The 15,685-nt window shown below is 38.9% G+C and overlaps 1 protein-coding gene across 1 annotated transcript in view; it reads left to right on the top strand.

Annotated features, from left to right (window-relative positions):
• Window positions 1-15,685, top strand: part of wdr11 (WD repeat domain 11) — a 184,757-nt gene that overhangs the window by 150,216 nt on the left and 18,856 nt on the right. Inside the window, exon 26 of the mRNA XM_042736306.1 lies at window positions 4,661-4,826. Coding sequence (XP_042592240.1) covers window positions 4,661-4,826 — 166 coding nt within the window. The remainder of the gene's footprint in view (window positions 1-4,660; window positions 4,827-15,685) is intronic.

Genomic DNA, 15,685 nt, shown 5'->3' on the forward strand with positions numbered 1-15,685 from the left:
CTCCTTTTGCTTGAATTACTGCAGCAATGCGGCGTGGCATGGAGTCGATCAGTCTGTGGCACTGCTCAGGTGTTATGAGAGCCCAGGTTGCTCTGATAGTGGCCTTCAGCTCCTCTGCATTCTTGGGTCTGGCATATCCCATCTTCCTCTTCACAATACCCCATAGATTTTCTATGGGGTTAAGGTCAGGCGAGTTTGCTGGCCAATTAAGAACAGGCATACCATGGTCCTTAGACCAGGTACTGGTAGCTTTGGCACTGTGTGCAGGTGCCAAGTCCTGTTGGAAAATGAAATCTGCATCTCCATAAGGTTGGTCAGCAGCAGGAAGCATGAAGTGCTCTAAAACTCCCTGGTATACGGTTGCGTTGACCTTGGACCTCAGAAAACACAGTGGACCAACACCAGCAGATAACATGGCACCCCAAACCATCACTGACTGTGGAAACTTTACACTGGACCTCAAGCCAACGTGGATTGTGTGCCTCTCCTCTCTTCCTCCAGACTCTGGGACCCTGATTTCCAAAGGAAATGCTAAATTTACTTTCATCAGAGAACATAAACTTTGGACCACTCAGCAGCAGTCCAGTCCTTTTGTCTTTAGCCCAGGCGAGACGCTTCTGACGTTGTCTATTGTTCAAGAATGGCTTGACACAAGCAATGCGACAGCTGAAACCCATGTCTTGCATACTTCTGTGCGTAGTGGTTCTTGAAGCACTGACTCCAGCTGCAGTCCACTCTTTGTAAATCTCCCCAACATTTTTGAATGGGTTTTGTTTCACAATCCTCTCCAGGGTGCAGTTATCCCTATTGCTTGTATACTTTTTTCTACCACATCTTTTCCTTCCCTTAGCCTCTCTATTAATGTGCTTGGACACAGAGCTCTGTGAACAGCCAGCCTCTTTTTTCAATGACCTTTTGTGTCTTGCCCTCCTTGTGCAAGTTGTCAATGGTCATCTTTTGGACAACTGTCAAGTCAGCAGTCTTCCCCATGATTGTGTAGCCTACAGAACTAGACTGAGAGACCATTTAAAGGCCTTTGCAGGTGTTTTGAGTTAATTAGCTGATTAGAGTGTGGCACCAGGTGTCTTCAATATTGAAACTTTTCACAGTATTCTAATTTTCTGAGATACTGAATTTGGAATTTTCCTTAGTTGTCAGTTATAATCATCAAAATTAAAAGAAATAAACATTCAAAATATATCAGTCTGTGTGTAATGAATGAATATAATATACAAGTTTCACTTTTTGAATGGAATTAGGGAAATCAACTTTTTGATGATATTCTAATTATATGACCAGCACCTGTAGCCTGTGAATAAATAAAATGCATAGCCTACTTTTCAATGAAAGAACACTGAGAGTTTAAGTTGCTTCTGGTGTTTGGATTTGTACTTCAATATAATGAGTTCCAAGTTTAAGAATAGCCTACACTAGTTTCTCTCTCTCTCTCTCTCTCTCTCTCTCTCTTTAACTCTCTATTTAACAGCATTAACTTACAGTGAAATACGTCTTCCTTCAGGCAGACTGAATGTTTTCCTGCCTTGCTAAATGTTGGGTCAGTTTGCACGAGTCACGAGCGCTGTGAAGCGGGAGCAGCTGACGGAGGATTCCGCTTGGTCTTAAAGCCTTCCGCAAACGCTACATTCACAAATAAGATAAATAATGATTAATTATCAATTGATAATTTGTTATTATTATAAACTGTTGCGTTAATTTTATTTTGTTTCATCTAAACAATATTTTTTAGACTATGAAATATAAATTCTCACAGAATGTAACCTATTCATAACCAATATATTGAACCATCTCTTTATGTTTTTCTAAATCCCAAACAGAGTCCAGACATCAGTAAAGTATACGTCTATGAACATGTTTTATAGGCTATTTTAGATTTGGGAAATACATATGCGTTACAGACGTGACAAAAAATATTTTGGAGTTTTGAAGACATTTTGTAGCCTATTTACAATGCACAAACCAGAAGCAAGAATATCTGCAGAGAAGGGTTGGCCATTCTCAAAACATAAAATATAAATTTTATTTAAATTTTCGTTTTTGTGTTTCAGAGGAAAAATCATTGTTAAGGTATCTCTCCATTACAGACCGCTCTGAAAGCAGAATTTATGCAAACGCGTATAAAATGCTTTAAAAACTTTAACAGAGATGTCTAGAGGGTATTTAATAGGTCTGCCTCCCACGTAAGATTTTTCTAGTTACTAGTCGTTCATTTGTCATTATTCGTTGCATTATTCAACTAATCGCAGGTTTATATTAAATTTACGTCTATAATCCATAATGAGCCTTAATATATTCCACGCTCAAGCACATGCATTAAGTTTGACACAAAGCACAGGCAGAAGTAGCCTAATAATTGTGAAAAAGGAGACATTTTAATAATTAATTATTAATAAACAAATGTTTTCTTGTCGCCTGCAAGATGAAATTCACAGTGTTGACTCTCTCCACATGGACGTGCCTTTAAAGAGAAATACAACCTTCACAGATTACATAATGCTTTCATTTTGAATTGATTCGTTTAAAAGTCATTTCAAGCTTTCTGTAGATATATTTCTCATGTATGTGAGACGCCACAATTTTAAGTTAATTCATTATCAGGAAAAAATTCAAGTGATCGAGAGGGCGCATCCCTGTCATGAATGCGCATTAATATTTTTCGCACAAACACTTGAATATGAATATTAATTCACATTTTGCATATGCCTTACAACGTAAATTATTTTTTACATGCAATTATCCAAAATAAAACCAAACAAGATTTGTAATGAAGATAAAACAAATAAGAATAAATGCTGCACGTCGCACTCAGCATCACACGTGCAAATCTTTGTGCACTCTGACATTTTACACACCTGCATTTAAATGTGGCTGCAATTTCTTTTTTTTTTTAACTTAAATTATATGCAAGTCCCGGGAACCAATTTTCTGTATGTGTTTTATTGCCTTATTCAAGTGATTTAACATTTTTAGTTTTTCACTAAACACGTATAACATTTTTTTTCTCAAAAACACAATCATGTACATACATGCTGCTCACATATTATTATAGCCCAGTTTGTGCTGATTACAGTGAGATTAGACTTTAGCCATTTAGTTATTTATAAGAAACTGAAAAAAGCACAAATGTCAGGGCATGACAAAACTTCTCCAGGCCCCAAAAATACCCTTAGACTCCAGAGGGTTAATGTAGAAATAATGAAAGAATAGCCCACACCTGTTCATGAAACAGCTTTTGAGTCAATTGTCTAATTTTTGATGGTCTTTTGAAAAAGGGGGTAGGTACATATTAAAGAGCTGTAATTCCTTAACCTTTCCTCCAATTTTGATGAGAATACCCTCAAAGTGTGTGCAATTTAAGCCCATAGTCATTATATAACAGTAACTTAATGTTGTGGTCAGCAGTTAAAATAATAAACAAACGTTCTTTTGCCCAAATATATATGGACCTAACTGTATTTTTCTTAGTGTAGGCTCAAATCTTAAAACTCTAATGTAGAATTAAGCATTAATACAGAATTCAACTTATTATTGTGGTAAAATAAATAATATACTTACAGTCAAGTTGTAGGCTATTACAATTGTAATATATTTCTGTCTTAGAGATAATAATAATAATTTCTAATAATAATAACTTTATTATTAATATTATTATTGTTGTTGTCGTTGTTGTTGTTGTTGTTGTTGTTGTTGTTATAGTGTGAATGTAATGTTGACACTGTCACACCTTAAAAGGAAGGAAAGATTACTAGTAATCTTAAAACTGATGTTAAACTTTTTTTTTTTTTTGTCATCAAAATTTGTTTTAGAATTTCAGCATGTGTAAAAACAGACCCTAAATCACAAAGCAGAAGTACTATATACAAGCAGATGTCACGAAAAAAAATGTCCACCTTAAAATGTAGACAATATAGATGAGATAGGAGATCCAGGCTTTAGCTTGTCTAACAACACCTTAGCTATTTCTGCCCAGTTCTAGTACTTTCTGGCCAGAATAGTCCTGTACTTTGCTCCATTAAGCTTGGCTAGTAGTACCTTCAAATAATATCTTGAAGGTACTTGAAGGAAAAAAGTGATCTCTAAAGATATCTCTAAAGGTTGTAGAGGTGGTTGTATCCTATAAAACAGTTTCTCTGGGGCAGATGTACCAACTGCCAAAGTTTTTTTTTTTTTTTTTTTTTTTTTTTTTTGAAGAATCATCCAAGAGTATGGGATCCTGTGGTATCTCTGGGTGTAGAATATCAGGGAGAACAATGCACACAATTGTCCAGGATTGTTGGATATTCCCAGAACATATGCATATATGAGCTTACACCTAGAATTATTACAGAAATTACAATAAGGGTCTGATATATCTTTAATTTTATACAGTCTACTTGGAGTGAAGTATGCCCTGTTAATAAGCTTACAATTTATCATGTGATGTGCAAGATTCTTAGATTAAATGAAACAAAGCCCATACCACATCATAGGTGGACACAATAGTATTAATTAAATCCTATGCAAGCTGTGCTTTGCAGACTTCTGGAAATTGTAATATGATACCAATGTTCTGTAATTTTCATTTAAATGTTCTATACAATTAAAATATTTCAGTTGCCTAATAATAATCAGAATTAACTATTATCTTTTCTTTCTTCATCAGACGGACCGTGCAGTGCAGTTGCTTTTGGAGACCAGTGCAGATAACTCCAGCTACTACTGTGACTCTCTCAAAGCCTGTCTGGTGACCACCATCACATCATCTGGCCCGTCTCAGAGCACCATTAAACTGGTGGCCACAAATATGATTGCAAATGGCAAGCTGGCAGGTAGAGTAAAAAGAGTCTTGTTTGTACCCTGTATGATTTCTTTCTTGTATAAACTAAAGGAGATCTTTGTCTAAGCTCTTTTTCAAAATTCAATTAAATACACATTTATTTGTATAGGTTACTTATACTTAGGTTATTTTTTTATTTTTTTCCGTTGCAGACATGGCTGTAGCCAGGGTTTGAAAATTAGTAAGATCTGGAGTGGGGTTAAGATTCGTTTTTATAATAACCCCTACAAATAAAGTACATTATACACCAACACTTAAAAAAAAAAAAAAAGACAGAGATATAGATGTTTGTGAAAGAGGTTTCCTCTGTTTTGGAGGGATGGACACTTAAATTATACCATATTTATTGCATCAAAATGTGTTAGTTTTTTGCTAGCCTATAGAATAGAGGTAGATAATTTTATCAGTTGTTAAATAATCATGCAACAATACATATTACTGTTACAGTTTTCATTAATAATCAATGCTATACAGTATATATGATAAATTTGTCTAGTGTTCTTATGAATGTTTTAGCATGATTTGTGAAAATTTAACAACTATACTGAATGACATAGCATAGACTTATTCATGGCTAGTGTTTGCATAGGCTATTTTATTTCATTCTGTAACCTACTTGTTCTACAGATCTCTTAGACTACTGTGAAATGCTACTGTTTTTGATAATAATGATAACATTTCAGACAGATAATATCATGATATTTTTTGCGTTTGCCTTACCGAATGTGTTATCCTGTCAGCAATAACATGTCCATGGGCTTTTTTGATTACTTCAGTTTAAGTGCCGACAATGCAGTGTTGCCCGATATTGCTATAAAAACAAATAAAAACCGAACAATAAAAAAAAAAAAAAAGAAACTAAATTATTTAAAATCTTTTGCAAAAAAAAATTTTAAGATAAAGATATCGCTGGCCCTAAACTGCTTCCCACTTCATTAACTTTCTAAAGTGTCAAATTAAGTGGAAAAGACAAGTCCAAATACGCTTATAATAGCTGATTCTGGCAACACGGAGGCTGCACCCGTGCCCTCACTCACAACTCTCTCAAGAGCTCGTTCATTCTGCCAGCGTCTCCATACCATGGACGCTAAACATTCTTGCAAACTGTCTAAACTGAATTATACATGTCAAGCAGACATTCATATGATGAGTTTTAAAAAGCAAATAAGTCATTCAGAAAACTAATTTTATTTTTGGACATGAAAAATTTACAGAGGTCCGGACCTCAGTGACCTCATAGCTGGCTATGGGCTTCGTTGCAAAGCAGTTTCTACATTAACTTTAGGAGTAATTTATCAGTGATGACTATGTCAAGGTAATTTCAGTATGGCAGAAATGTACTGTAAAAATCATACAGTTAGTTAATGACATGTATTCAGACAAACAGGGAACATTATTAACAGCAGTGATTATATGTTGCGATCAAACTTAGAGGAAAGTTTGGTAGTTTTGAAAGTGACAAAAAAAGAAAGTGACGTGACATACAGCCAAGTATGGTGACCCATAATCAGAATTCATGCTCTGCATTTAACGCATCCAAAGTGCACACACACAGCAGTGAACACACATATTTGTAGTATGTTGTTTAGGGTTGTCGTCATCTGAGGTCCTCGGAGGGGCTGGCATCATCTCTTTTCAGGTGTTCGGTCATCTCAGATTATCATAGGAGGTTGGATCCAGACTGAAGCTTGTGTAATTCCTAGTTACCTCAAGATTCCCATCCCATGGCAGAAACAGAAATGCAAAAAAAGAAAAATTAGCATAGCTGCTGTTCAAACTAAGCAACGAATGATAATGTACATTTGATCAGATATAACTGGAGTACAAGGTGATGAGATACATTATGTGAATGTTTGGCTGAAGAGATGTGTCTGAACCCTGAAAGTTATCGGGTCCAGAATTTTGAAACCTTTAGGAACGTCATTGATTGTAACATGATAAAAGACTGGTTAGGGCCTTATAAGTAGTAATATTTTGTAACTGATACAGAACTTAGCCAGTAGCCAGTGTAGAGATTGTAAAATTGGGGTAATATGATATTTTCTTGACCTCTTAGGGACTTTAGCAGCTGCATTTTGGACTACCTGTAGCTTGTTTATTAAAGATGCAGGACAAACACCTTGCAGTGCATTACAATAGTCCAGTCTTTAGGTTATGAATGTGTGAACTAGCTTTTTTGCATCAGAATCAGGTAACATGTTCGGTAGCCTGACAATGTTTATAAGGAAGAATGCTGTTTTTGTAACATGTAACATTTAAAAGGAGAAAATGATTGGTCATTCAGTCTTTTAAAATTGTAACACTCTGTTAGCTTAAATAAATTAGAAGTTTCATCCAGGCTTGTTGAAATATATAGTTGAGGTATCATCAGCATAACAATGGAAACTCTGTTATTCTAATATACCAAGGGGCAACTTGTATTGTGAAAATAGCAGAGTTTATTTGGTGTTATGCAATGTGTTTATACTGTTTAAGATTCAAAAAAACACAGCTCTGCATATTTTGCATGTCTCTCTTTAACACACCTAATTCAGATAATCAGCTCATTATAAGTGAGCTCCGTGCATGAACTGTGTTCCCATTGACATGGTACCTACACAGTGTTCATTGCTCCCTGCTCCCTGAGCAGGTGTTGAAGTTTACCTCACTTCGGAACATTTATTCACAGATTTGTGCTGCACAACATCTTTACACACGGACAAGTGTGACATCATATATCTCTGTAAAATAAATACAATTTAAATCGACGTTTCACACATTTCAATGCACTTTGAATGGAACATATACGTTCGCTTCAAACTGGAATCCTGGTGGTATATCCTGTGATGTCCACTTCACATGGCACTTGCGTTCGAATAAAAAAAACGTCTAAAGCCATTAGAGAAACATACAAAATGTGCAGAGAAGGGGGGCACAAGGACTGGAATTGAGAACTGCTGCTCTACACTGCTCAGAACTCATGTTTGAATCATCAGTGGCAAATCCTTTACATATGTAAACGTACTTACAGTCTGTGAGTCAGAACAGCCGGCATTGTAGTCTACTCTTCCAGGATCAGGAAACAGTCCTCCATAAAATGTGCTGCACACATCTGAATATTTGGGTTGAATTGTACTGGAACAGTGTTGTAACCACAGATTTCTAGTTGTGTCCTCTTTTGGAAGGCCAAACAAAGTATTTTCGCTTTCACAATGAAACAGTGTCTCTACAACATGTCACCGGCAGCAACAGCGAGAATAAAAGTCACGCCTTCGTTCTTTGCATGAAACATTTTGTACGACGTTATGCAAATCTTCCCACATTGTGATGTAGACGTGTGGCCATGTTTAAACGAGGCATTTTATGAGGGCATGGACGAGTCTTAACTTTTATAAAGAATATCTCTTTAGGTTTGAGACTTTAGTCTTTGTAACTTTACAGGTCTTATGTATGTACCAAGAGCTTGTAACACTCCAAAGAGAAAGGAAAACTTGAAATCGCATCATATGACCCCTTTAAAGATCTCTTGATCTGGAAAGCATCTGCTGTCTACAAAAGTCTGACAGACATCTTTCAGATGTTAGTTTTACATACATTCTAAATCATAACCATCTTAAAGACATCAAATAGACATCTATTTGACATCTAAAAGGAAACGTCCTATAGACGTATTGCAGATGAGCAAACACTATCTTAAATACGTCTTGTAGATGTACTGTAAATGCAGACGTCAAATAGACGTCTCTGAGACATACTTGTGCTAACAGGGCAGCGTGCACTGCAGAGAACAGATGGAGGTGCTGGTGCCGCCATGTACTCCCTCATTTTTGGTCATACAAATAAGAGTTATACATGTTTCAAATCTGTAAAGATTTCTCTGTCAATTCTACTGTATGTGAACTTGAGCGCAAAACTCTGTGTAGCCTATATCTTTGCCTTACAGACATAAAAAAAAAAAAAATCTATAGAGAGTGAAATGTCTACTTTCAAATGAACCATTCAAATGGAAAACAAATATTCTTAGATTATGTAATCCATATGAAACATGCAGGCGCATCACTACTGCGGAGATGACAAGTCCTTTTTGCTGACTTCACCTCTTAAAACCAAAACAAAGAAGGGCACTAGTATATCAAATAATTAAAATGTTAATGCAATCTCCTTACTGTTTTTCCCTGACACATTCATAATCCTTACCTTCTGCCAGTGTGCTGTGGCAAGCTTCATGCATATGCTTGAGCACTTATTAGGATGTATAGGGAATTAAAGGCTCATTATAATGATTTAAATCGTTTATTAATAAATGTGTGATTAGTCGACTAATGCTTAAAATGAACGACTACTAGTCGATCAGAAAAATCCTTAGTCAAACCTTTTTTTGAGTTGATTGATCTTAGGAAATATTCTAATATTTTGAGATACTGGATTTTTGACTTTCATGAGCTGTCAGCTCTAATCATCAAATAAAACAATAAAAACTTTTGAAGTGGTTTACTTTACATTAAATGAATGTAGAATATGTAGAAAGGTTTCACTTTTGAAATAAGTTTTTTAAAAAATGAACGCTTTTTCACGATATTCAAATTTTTTGATCAAAACAGTTCTAAAGCATGCTTTTTGTTCATGTTTGTTGACAGACACCAGTGTTTCCCACAGACTTGCAAATGCAAAATAATACTCTGCCAGCAGAGGCACTGTTGGAGCAGGAGATATATAGCTGTTTCTTCTGTTTCTCTCCGTTAAATGGTTGTAATCAAATAAGCGCTGCTCACAAATGCTATTTTATCAGGCATTACAGGAAAGACGAAATGAAAATGACATCGAAGCTTTTCTGAAGACGGTCAGTTCTTTTCAAAGATACATTCATATAAAAACGCATTTTAATTTTGAAACCTCAGTGCTCATGTTTCAACGAAGTAGGCATATAGGCCTCTTGGAAAATTTAGCCATTTGTGCCGGTCAGTTTTGATATAGTGACGGGCCACCACAAATAAGTCAGTGTATGGGAAACACTTGGACACTGTAAAGTAAAATAAAAAAAACATATTAGCGGTGAAGTGTTGCTCGATTAGGTTATGTCAAATGCTCACTATGTCATGACAACAATGTCACACAGGAAAACTTCAAATATCTCACCTTCGCTTTCATTTCAGACCATCTCCAAAAAGACATTAAAGGGTACATAACATACACAGTTTCACTTAATCTCATGTTAATCTTGAGTACCTATAGAGTAGTACTGCATCCTTCATATCTCCAAAAAAGTTACTAGTTCCCTTTCAATACTTCACTCGTACTGCGTCGAAGACGCATATGGGAAAAACCCCCTTTTTCTCCTGAACTGAAGCCTTATTCAATCACGCAGTGAAACTGCACAGCCATTGGATCGTGCAGTGCTATTAAAACAAACCAATGGCTTGGCAGCGGTGCTGCACGAACCTATGGCAGCGAAGCCCGCCAAAGCCCGCCAATATGGGCGGGGAATCTGGCTATATATTGGCCGCTTCGCCACAGGAATTCAGATTATTTCTCCTTCAGCGACGACGTCACATCGCTTCGCTGATCTCCGCTGAACTGCTCGCCGTTGACACGCCTCGCACTGGAACGCGACTGCCGGTCCCCACCGCAGATTCATCGCTTCCCTGCGGCCATCCGGTGAGATATATTGAAAGAGCAAATTTCTCTAAAAGAGCCTTTTTCTACGGCGTTGTTTCAAATGCCGTCTCGTCATTGCAGCTCGTGCAGAGCCCCTCTGCACGCTGATGACGGGCACAGCGAGTGCGTCGCGCGTGCTTGGGGAAACCCCACGCTGACACAGCACTCGCGGGGAATTCATGTTCTCATTGCGAGAACATGAATATCGCCTCTCTGCGCTCGCGAATCGCTTTCTTTTCAGAGAGCGATCTCGCTCCTCGCGCCCTCCCTTTTTCTTCCTCCCGCGAGCCGGCGAGGAAGAAAAGGCGGGGCAGAGGATTAAAGCAGCAGGATGAAAGCGAGCTCACGCCGGCTCAGCCCCCGCGTGCCTCGTTTTTCTCCGCCCAGAGGGGATTCCCCAGTCCTCTTTGTACAGCCAGACCAGTGTCCCTCTGCTGCCGCGCGAGTGATCTGGTTTTGTTTGGAGGGACTGAGGAGGAACTGCTAGAGGACAGCATGTCTCTAGCCGCTTCAGATGCTGAGGAGCTGTCGGGCTCGCCGGACCCCGCCCCCTCGATGTCATCTGAACCAAACCGCTCGAAACTCGGGATGGACGCCGAGCTTATCCGCGTTCTCTCCAGGGCAGTGGACGAGCTGGGTCTGGATTGGTCTCCTCCAGAGGAACCAGCCCGTAGCCGTCTGGATGAATGGTTTCTGCCGGGGCGCCAGCAAGCCCCTCGTCAGCGAACTGCTCCGTTCTTTCCGGAGGTCCACGACGAGCTCACTAAATCGTGGCGCGCCCCCTACTCAGCGCGCCTGCGTACTTCATCTTCATCCGCCCTCACCTCAATTGACGGCGCTGAGGAAAGAGGATACGAACGGCTGCCGCCGCTGGGACGAGTCTGTGGCCGTGCATCTCTGCCCGCCAGCAGCTATTGGATGGAAAGCCAAGGCCAACCATCCGTCCAAACCCTGCCGTACGACGTCGGCGCTCGCCGGGCGTGCCTACTCATCGGCAGGGCAAGCAGCCGCGGCGCTCCACTCTATGGCGGTGCTTCAAGTCTTCCAGGCCAAACTTCTCGCCGCCACCGACGAGTCTGGCCCAGATGTCGCCCACACTCAGGGAGCTGAGAAGTGCAACAGACTTGGCGCTGCGTGCTACCAAGAGCACCGCCCAGGCCATTGGGCGCTCGATGGCTAACCTGGTCGTCTTGGAGCGCCACTCCTTATGGCTCAACCTTACGGAGATCAAGGATGCTGACAGAGCCCAGTTTCCTAGACGCACCGATCTCCCCCAGCGGCCTCTTTGGCCCGGCGATAGAGGGATTCGCCGAGCGTTTTCACAGAGGCGCAGAAGTCGTCCCAGGCAATGCGACACTTCCTGCCGAAAGCGCGCTTCATCTGCTGCCAGTCGCCCCAGACAGGTGCCGATTCGTCAGCCTCCTAAGCAAGCGCCAGCTGCTACCACCGCAGCCCAGCCGGTGAAACCCGAGCCCCGACACCGTTTCTCGCTCGGCCACCAGACGGTATCAGTATCCCAAGCGCATGGGGGACCCCGGCCCAAGATAGTGCTGGACCCTGCGCCGCCGCCGTCATACCCTGATCGACAGGAAGAAAGAGGAGGGGGCTAAGTCTCGCCACAGCCGGACCACCCCCCAAACTGCCCCGTGTGTTCTGCCGTCCATCTCCAGATGTCGACGAAGTTGTTCCTGCTGCAAACAATGGGGCCCTTGTTAGCGCCCAGACAGCAAAGCGCTGTTATAGTGCAAAAAATAAAAAAACACACTCCTTCACAAAAAGAGCAGTTCTCCTCACACAACACTCACGAGTGCTATGTTCCCCATGGCGGTCAATCACTCGAGTTAATACAACCTCTGTCCATCCGGGGCCTCACAATGGCAAGCCATTCCCGGGTATCAGATTGGGTCATGGGGAGTAATAAAAACACGGCTATTCCCTTCAGTTCGCACGACGGCCACCACGCTTTCGCGGGGCGGGTCACCCATTCAGTGCACAACGAGAACGCTCACGTTCTTCGTGCCGAAGTGAAAAATCTGCTGGTGAAGGGAGCTATAGAAATCGTTCCCCCAGCACACCGCGACTCAGGGTTTTACAGCCGTTACTTCCTGGGTTCCCAAGAAGGATGGCGGGCCAAACACGTTATCTATTGAATGGTGACCTGGAGAAGATGAAAATAATATACTTACAGTCAAGTTGTAGGGCTATTACATTGTAATATATTTCTGTCTTAGAGATAATAATAATAATTTCTAAATAACTATAACTTTATTATTAATATTATTATTGATTGTTTGTCGTTGTTGTGTTTGTTGTTGGTGTTGTTGTTGTTATAGTGTGAATGTAATGTTGACACTGGTCACACCTTAAAGGACGGAAAGATTACTAGTAATGCTTAACACTGATGTTAACTTTTTTTTTTTTTTTTGGTATCTCAAAATTTGTTTTAGAATTTCAGCATGTGTAAAAACACGACCCTAAATCACAAAGCAAAAGTACGATACACAGGCAGATGTCCCGAAAAAAAATGTCCCACCTTAAAATGTAACAATATAGATGAGATAGGAGATCCAGGGCTTTAGCTTGTCTAACAACAACCTTAGCTATTTCTGCCCAGTTTCTAGTACTTTCTGGCCAGAATAGTCCTGTACTTTGCTCCATTAAGCTTGGCTAGTAGTACCTTCAAATAATATCTATGAAGGTACTTTGAAGGAAAAAGTGATCTCTAAAGATATCTCTAAAGGTTTGTAGAGGTGGTTGATCCTATAAACAGTTTTTCTCTGGGGCAGATGTACCAACTGCCCCAAGTTTTTTTATTTTTTTTTTTTTTTTTTTTTTTTTTTTTTTTTTGAAGAATCATCCAAGAGTATGGGATCCTGTGGTATCTCTGTGTGTAGAATATCAGGAGAACAATGCACGCAATTGTCCAGGATTGTTGGATATTCCCAGAACATATGCATATATGAGCTTACCACCTAGAATTATTACACGAAATTACAATAAGGGTCTGATATAGAATCTTTAATTTTATACAGTCTACTTGGAGTGAAGTATGCCCTGTTAATAACTTACAATTTATCATGTGATGTGCAAGATTCTTAGATTAAATGAAACAAAGCACATACCACATCATAGGTGGACACATATGGTATTAATTCAAATCCTATGCAAGCTGTGCTTTGCAGACTTCTGGAAATTGTAATATGATACCAATGTTCTGTAATTTTTCATTTAAATGTTCTATACAATTAAAATATTTCAGTTGCCTAATAATAATCAGAATTAACTATTATCTTTCTTTCTTCATCAAACGGACCGTGCAGTGCAGTTGCTTTTTGGAGACCAGTGCAGATAACTCCAGCTACTACGGACTGACTCTCTCAAAGCCTGTCTGGTGACCACCATCACATCATCTGGCCCGTCTCAGAGCACCATTAAACTGGTGGCCACAAATATGATTGCAAATGGCAAGCTGGCAGGTAGAGTAAAAAGAGTCTTGTTTGTACCCTGTATGATTTCTTTCTTGTATAAACTAAAGGAGATCTTTGTCTAAGCTCTTTTTCAAAATTCAATTAAATACACAGTTTTATTTGTATAGGTTACTTATACTTAGGTTATTTTTTTTTATTTTTTTTTTTTTTTTTTTTTTTTCCGTTGCAGACATGGCTGTAGCCAGGGTTTGAAAATTAGTAAGATCTGGAGTGGGGTTAAGATTCGTTTTATAATAACCCCTACAAATAAAGTACATTATACACCAACACTTAAAAAAAAAAAAAAAGACAGAGATATAGATGTTTGTGAAAGAGGTTTCCCCTCTGTTTTGGAGGGATGGACACTTAATTATACCATATTTATTTTGCATCAAAAATGTGTTAGTTTTTTGCTAGCCTAATAGAATAGAGTAGATAATTTTATCAGTTGTTAAATAATCATGCAACAATACATATTACTGTTACAGTTTTTCATTAATAATCAATGCCCTATACAGTATATCTGATAAATTTTTGTCTAGTGTTTCTTATGAATGTTTTAGCATGATTTGTGAAAATTTAACAACTATACTGAATGACATAGCATATGACTTATATTCATGGCTAGTGTTTTTGCATAGGCTATTTTATTTCATTCTGTAACCTACTTGTTCTACAGATCTCTTAGACTACTACTGTGAAATGCTACTGTTTTTGATAATAATGATAACATTTCAGACAGATAATATCATGATATTTTTTTGCGTTTTGCCTTACCGAATGTGTTATCCTGTCAGCAATACATGTCCATGGGCTTTTTTGATGATTACTTCAGTGTTAAGTGCCGACAATGCAGTGTTGCCCGATATTGCTATAATAAAAAATAATAAAAGAAGAATAATAAAAAAAAAAAGAGAATATATTTTTTTTAATATTTTGCAAAAAAAAATTTTAAGATAAAGATATCGCTGGCCCTAAACTCTTCCCACTTCATTAACTTTCTAAAGTGTCAAATTAAGTGGAAAAGACAAGTCCAAATACGCTTATAATAGCTGATTCTGGCAACACGGAGGCTGCACCCGTGCCCTCACTCACAACTCTCTCAAGAGCTCGTTCATTCTGCCAGCGTCTCCATACCATGGACGCTAAACATTCTTGCAAACTGTCTAAACTGAATTATACATGTCAAGCAGACATTCATATGATGAGTTTTAAAAAGCAAATAAGTCATTCAGAAAACTAATTTTATTTTTGACATGAAAAATTTACAGAGGTCCGGACCTCAGTGGACCTCATAGCTGGCTATGGGCTTCGTTGCAAAGCAGTTTTCTACATTAACTTTAGGAGTAATTTTATCAGTGATGACTATGTTCAAGGTAATTTTCAGTATGGCAGAAATGTACTGTAAAAATCATACCAGTTAGTTAATGACATGTATTCAGACAAACAGGGAACATTATTAACAGCAGTGATTATATGTTGCGATCAAACTTAGAGGAAAGTTTGGTAGTTTTGAAAGTGACAAAAAAAGAAAGTGACGTGACATACAGCCAAGTATGGTGACCCATAATCAGAATTCATGCTCTGCATTTAACGCATCCAAAGTGCACACACACAGCAGTGAACACACATATTTTGTAGTATGTTGTTTAGGGTTGTCGTCATCTGAGGTCCTCGGAGGGGCTGGCATCATCTCTTTTCAGGTGTTCGGTCATCTCAGATTATCATAGGAGGTTGGATCCAGACTGAA

Source organism: Cyprinus carpio, chromosome B13 (genome assembly GCF_018340385.1).
Source record: "Cyprinus carpio isolate SPL01 chromosome B13, ASM1834038v1, whole genome shotgun sequence".
In the NCBI taxonomy this organism is placed as follows: Eukaryota; Metazoa; Chordata; class Actinopteri; order Cypriniformes; family Cyprinidae; genus Cyprinus; species Cyprinus carpio.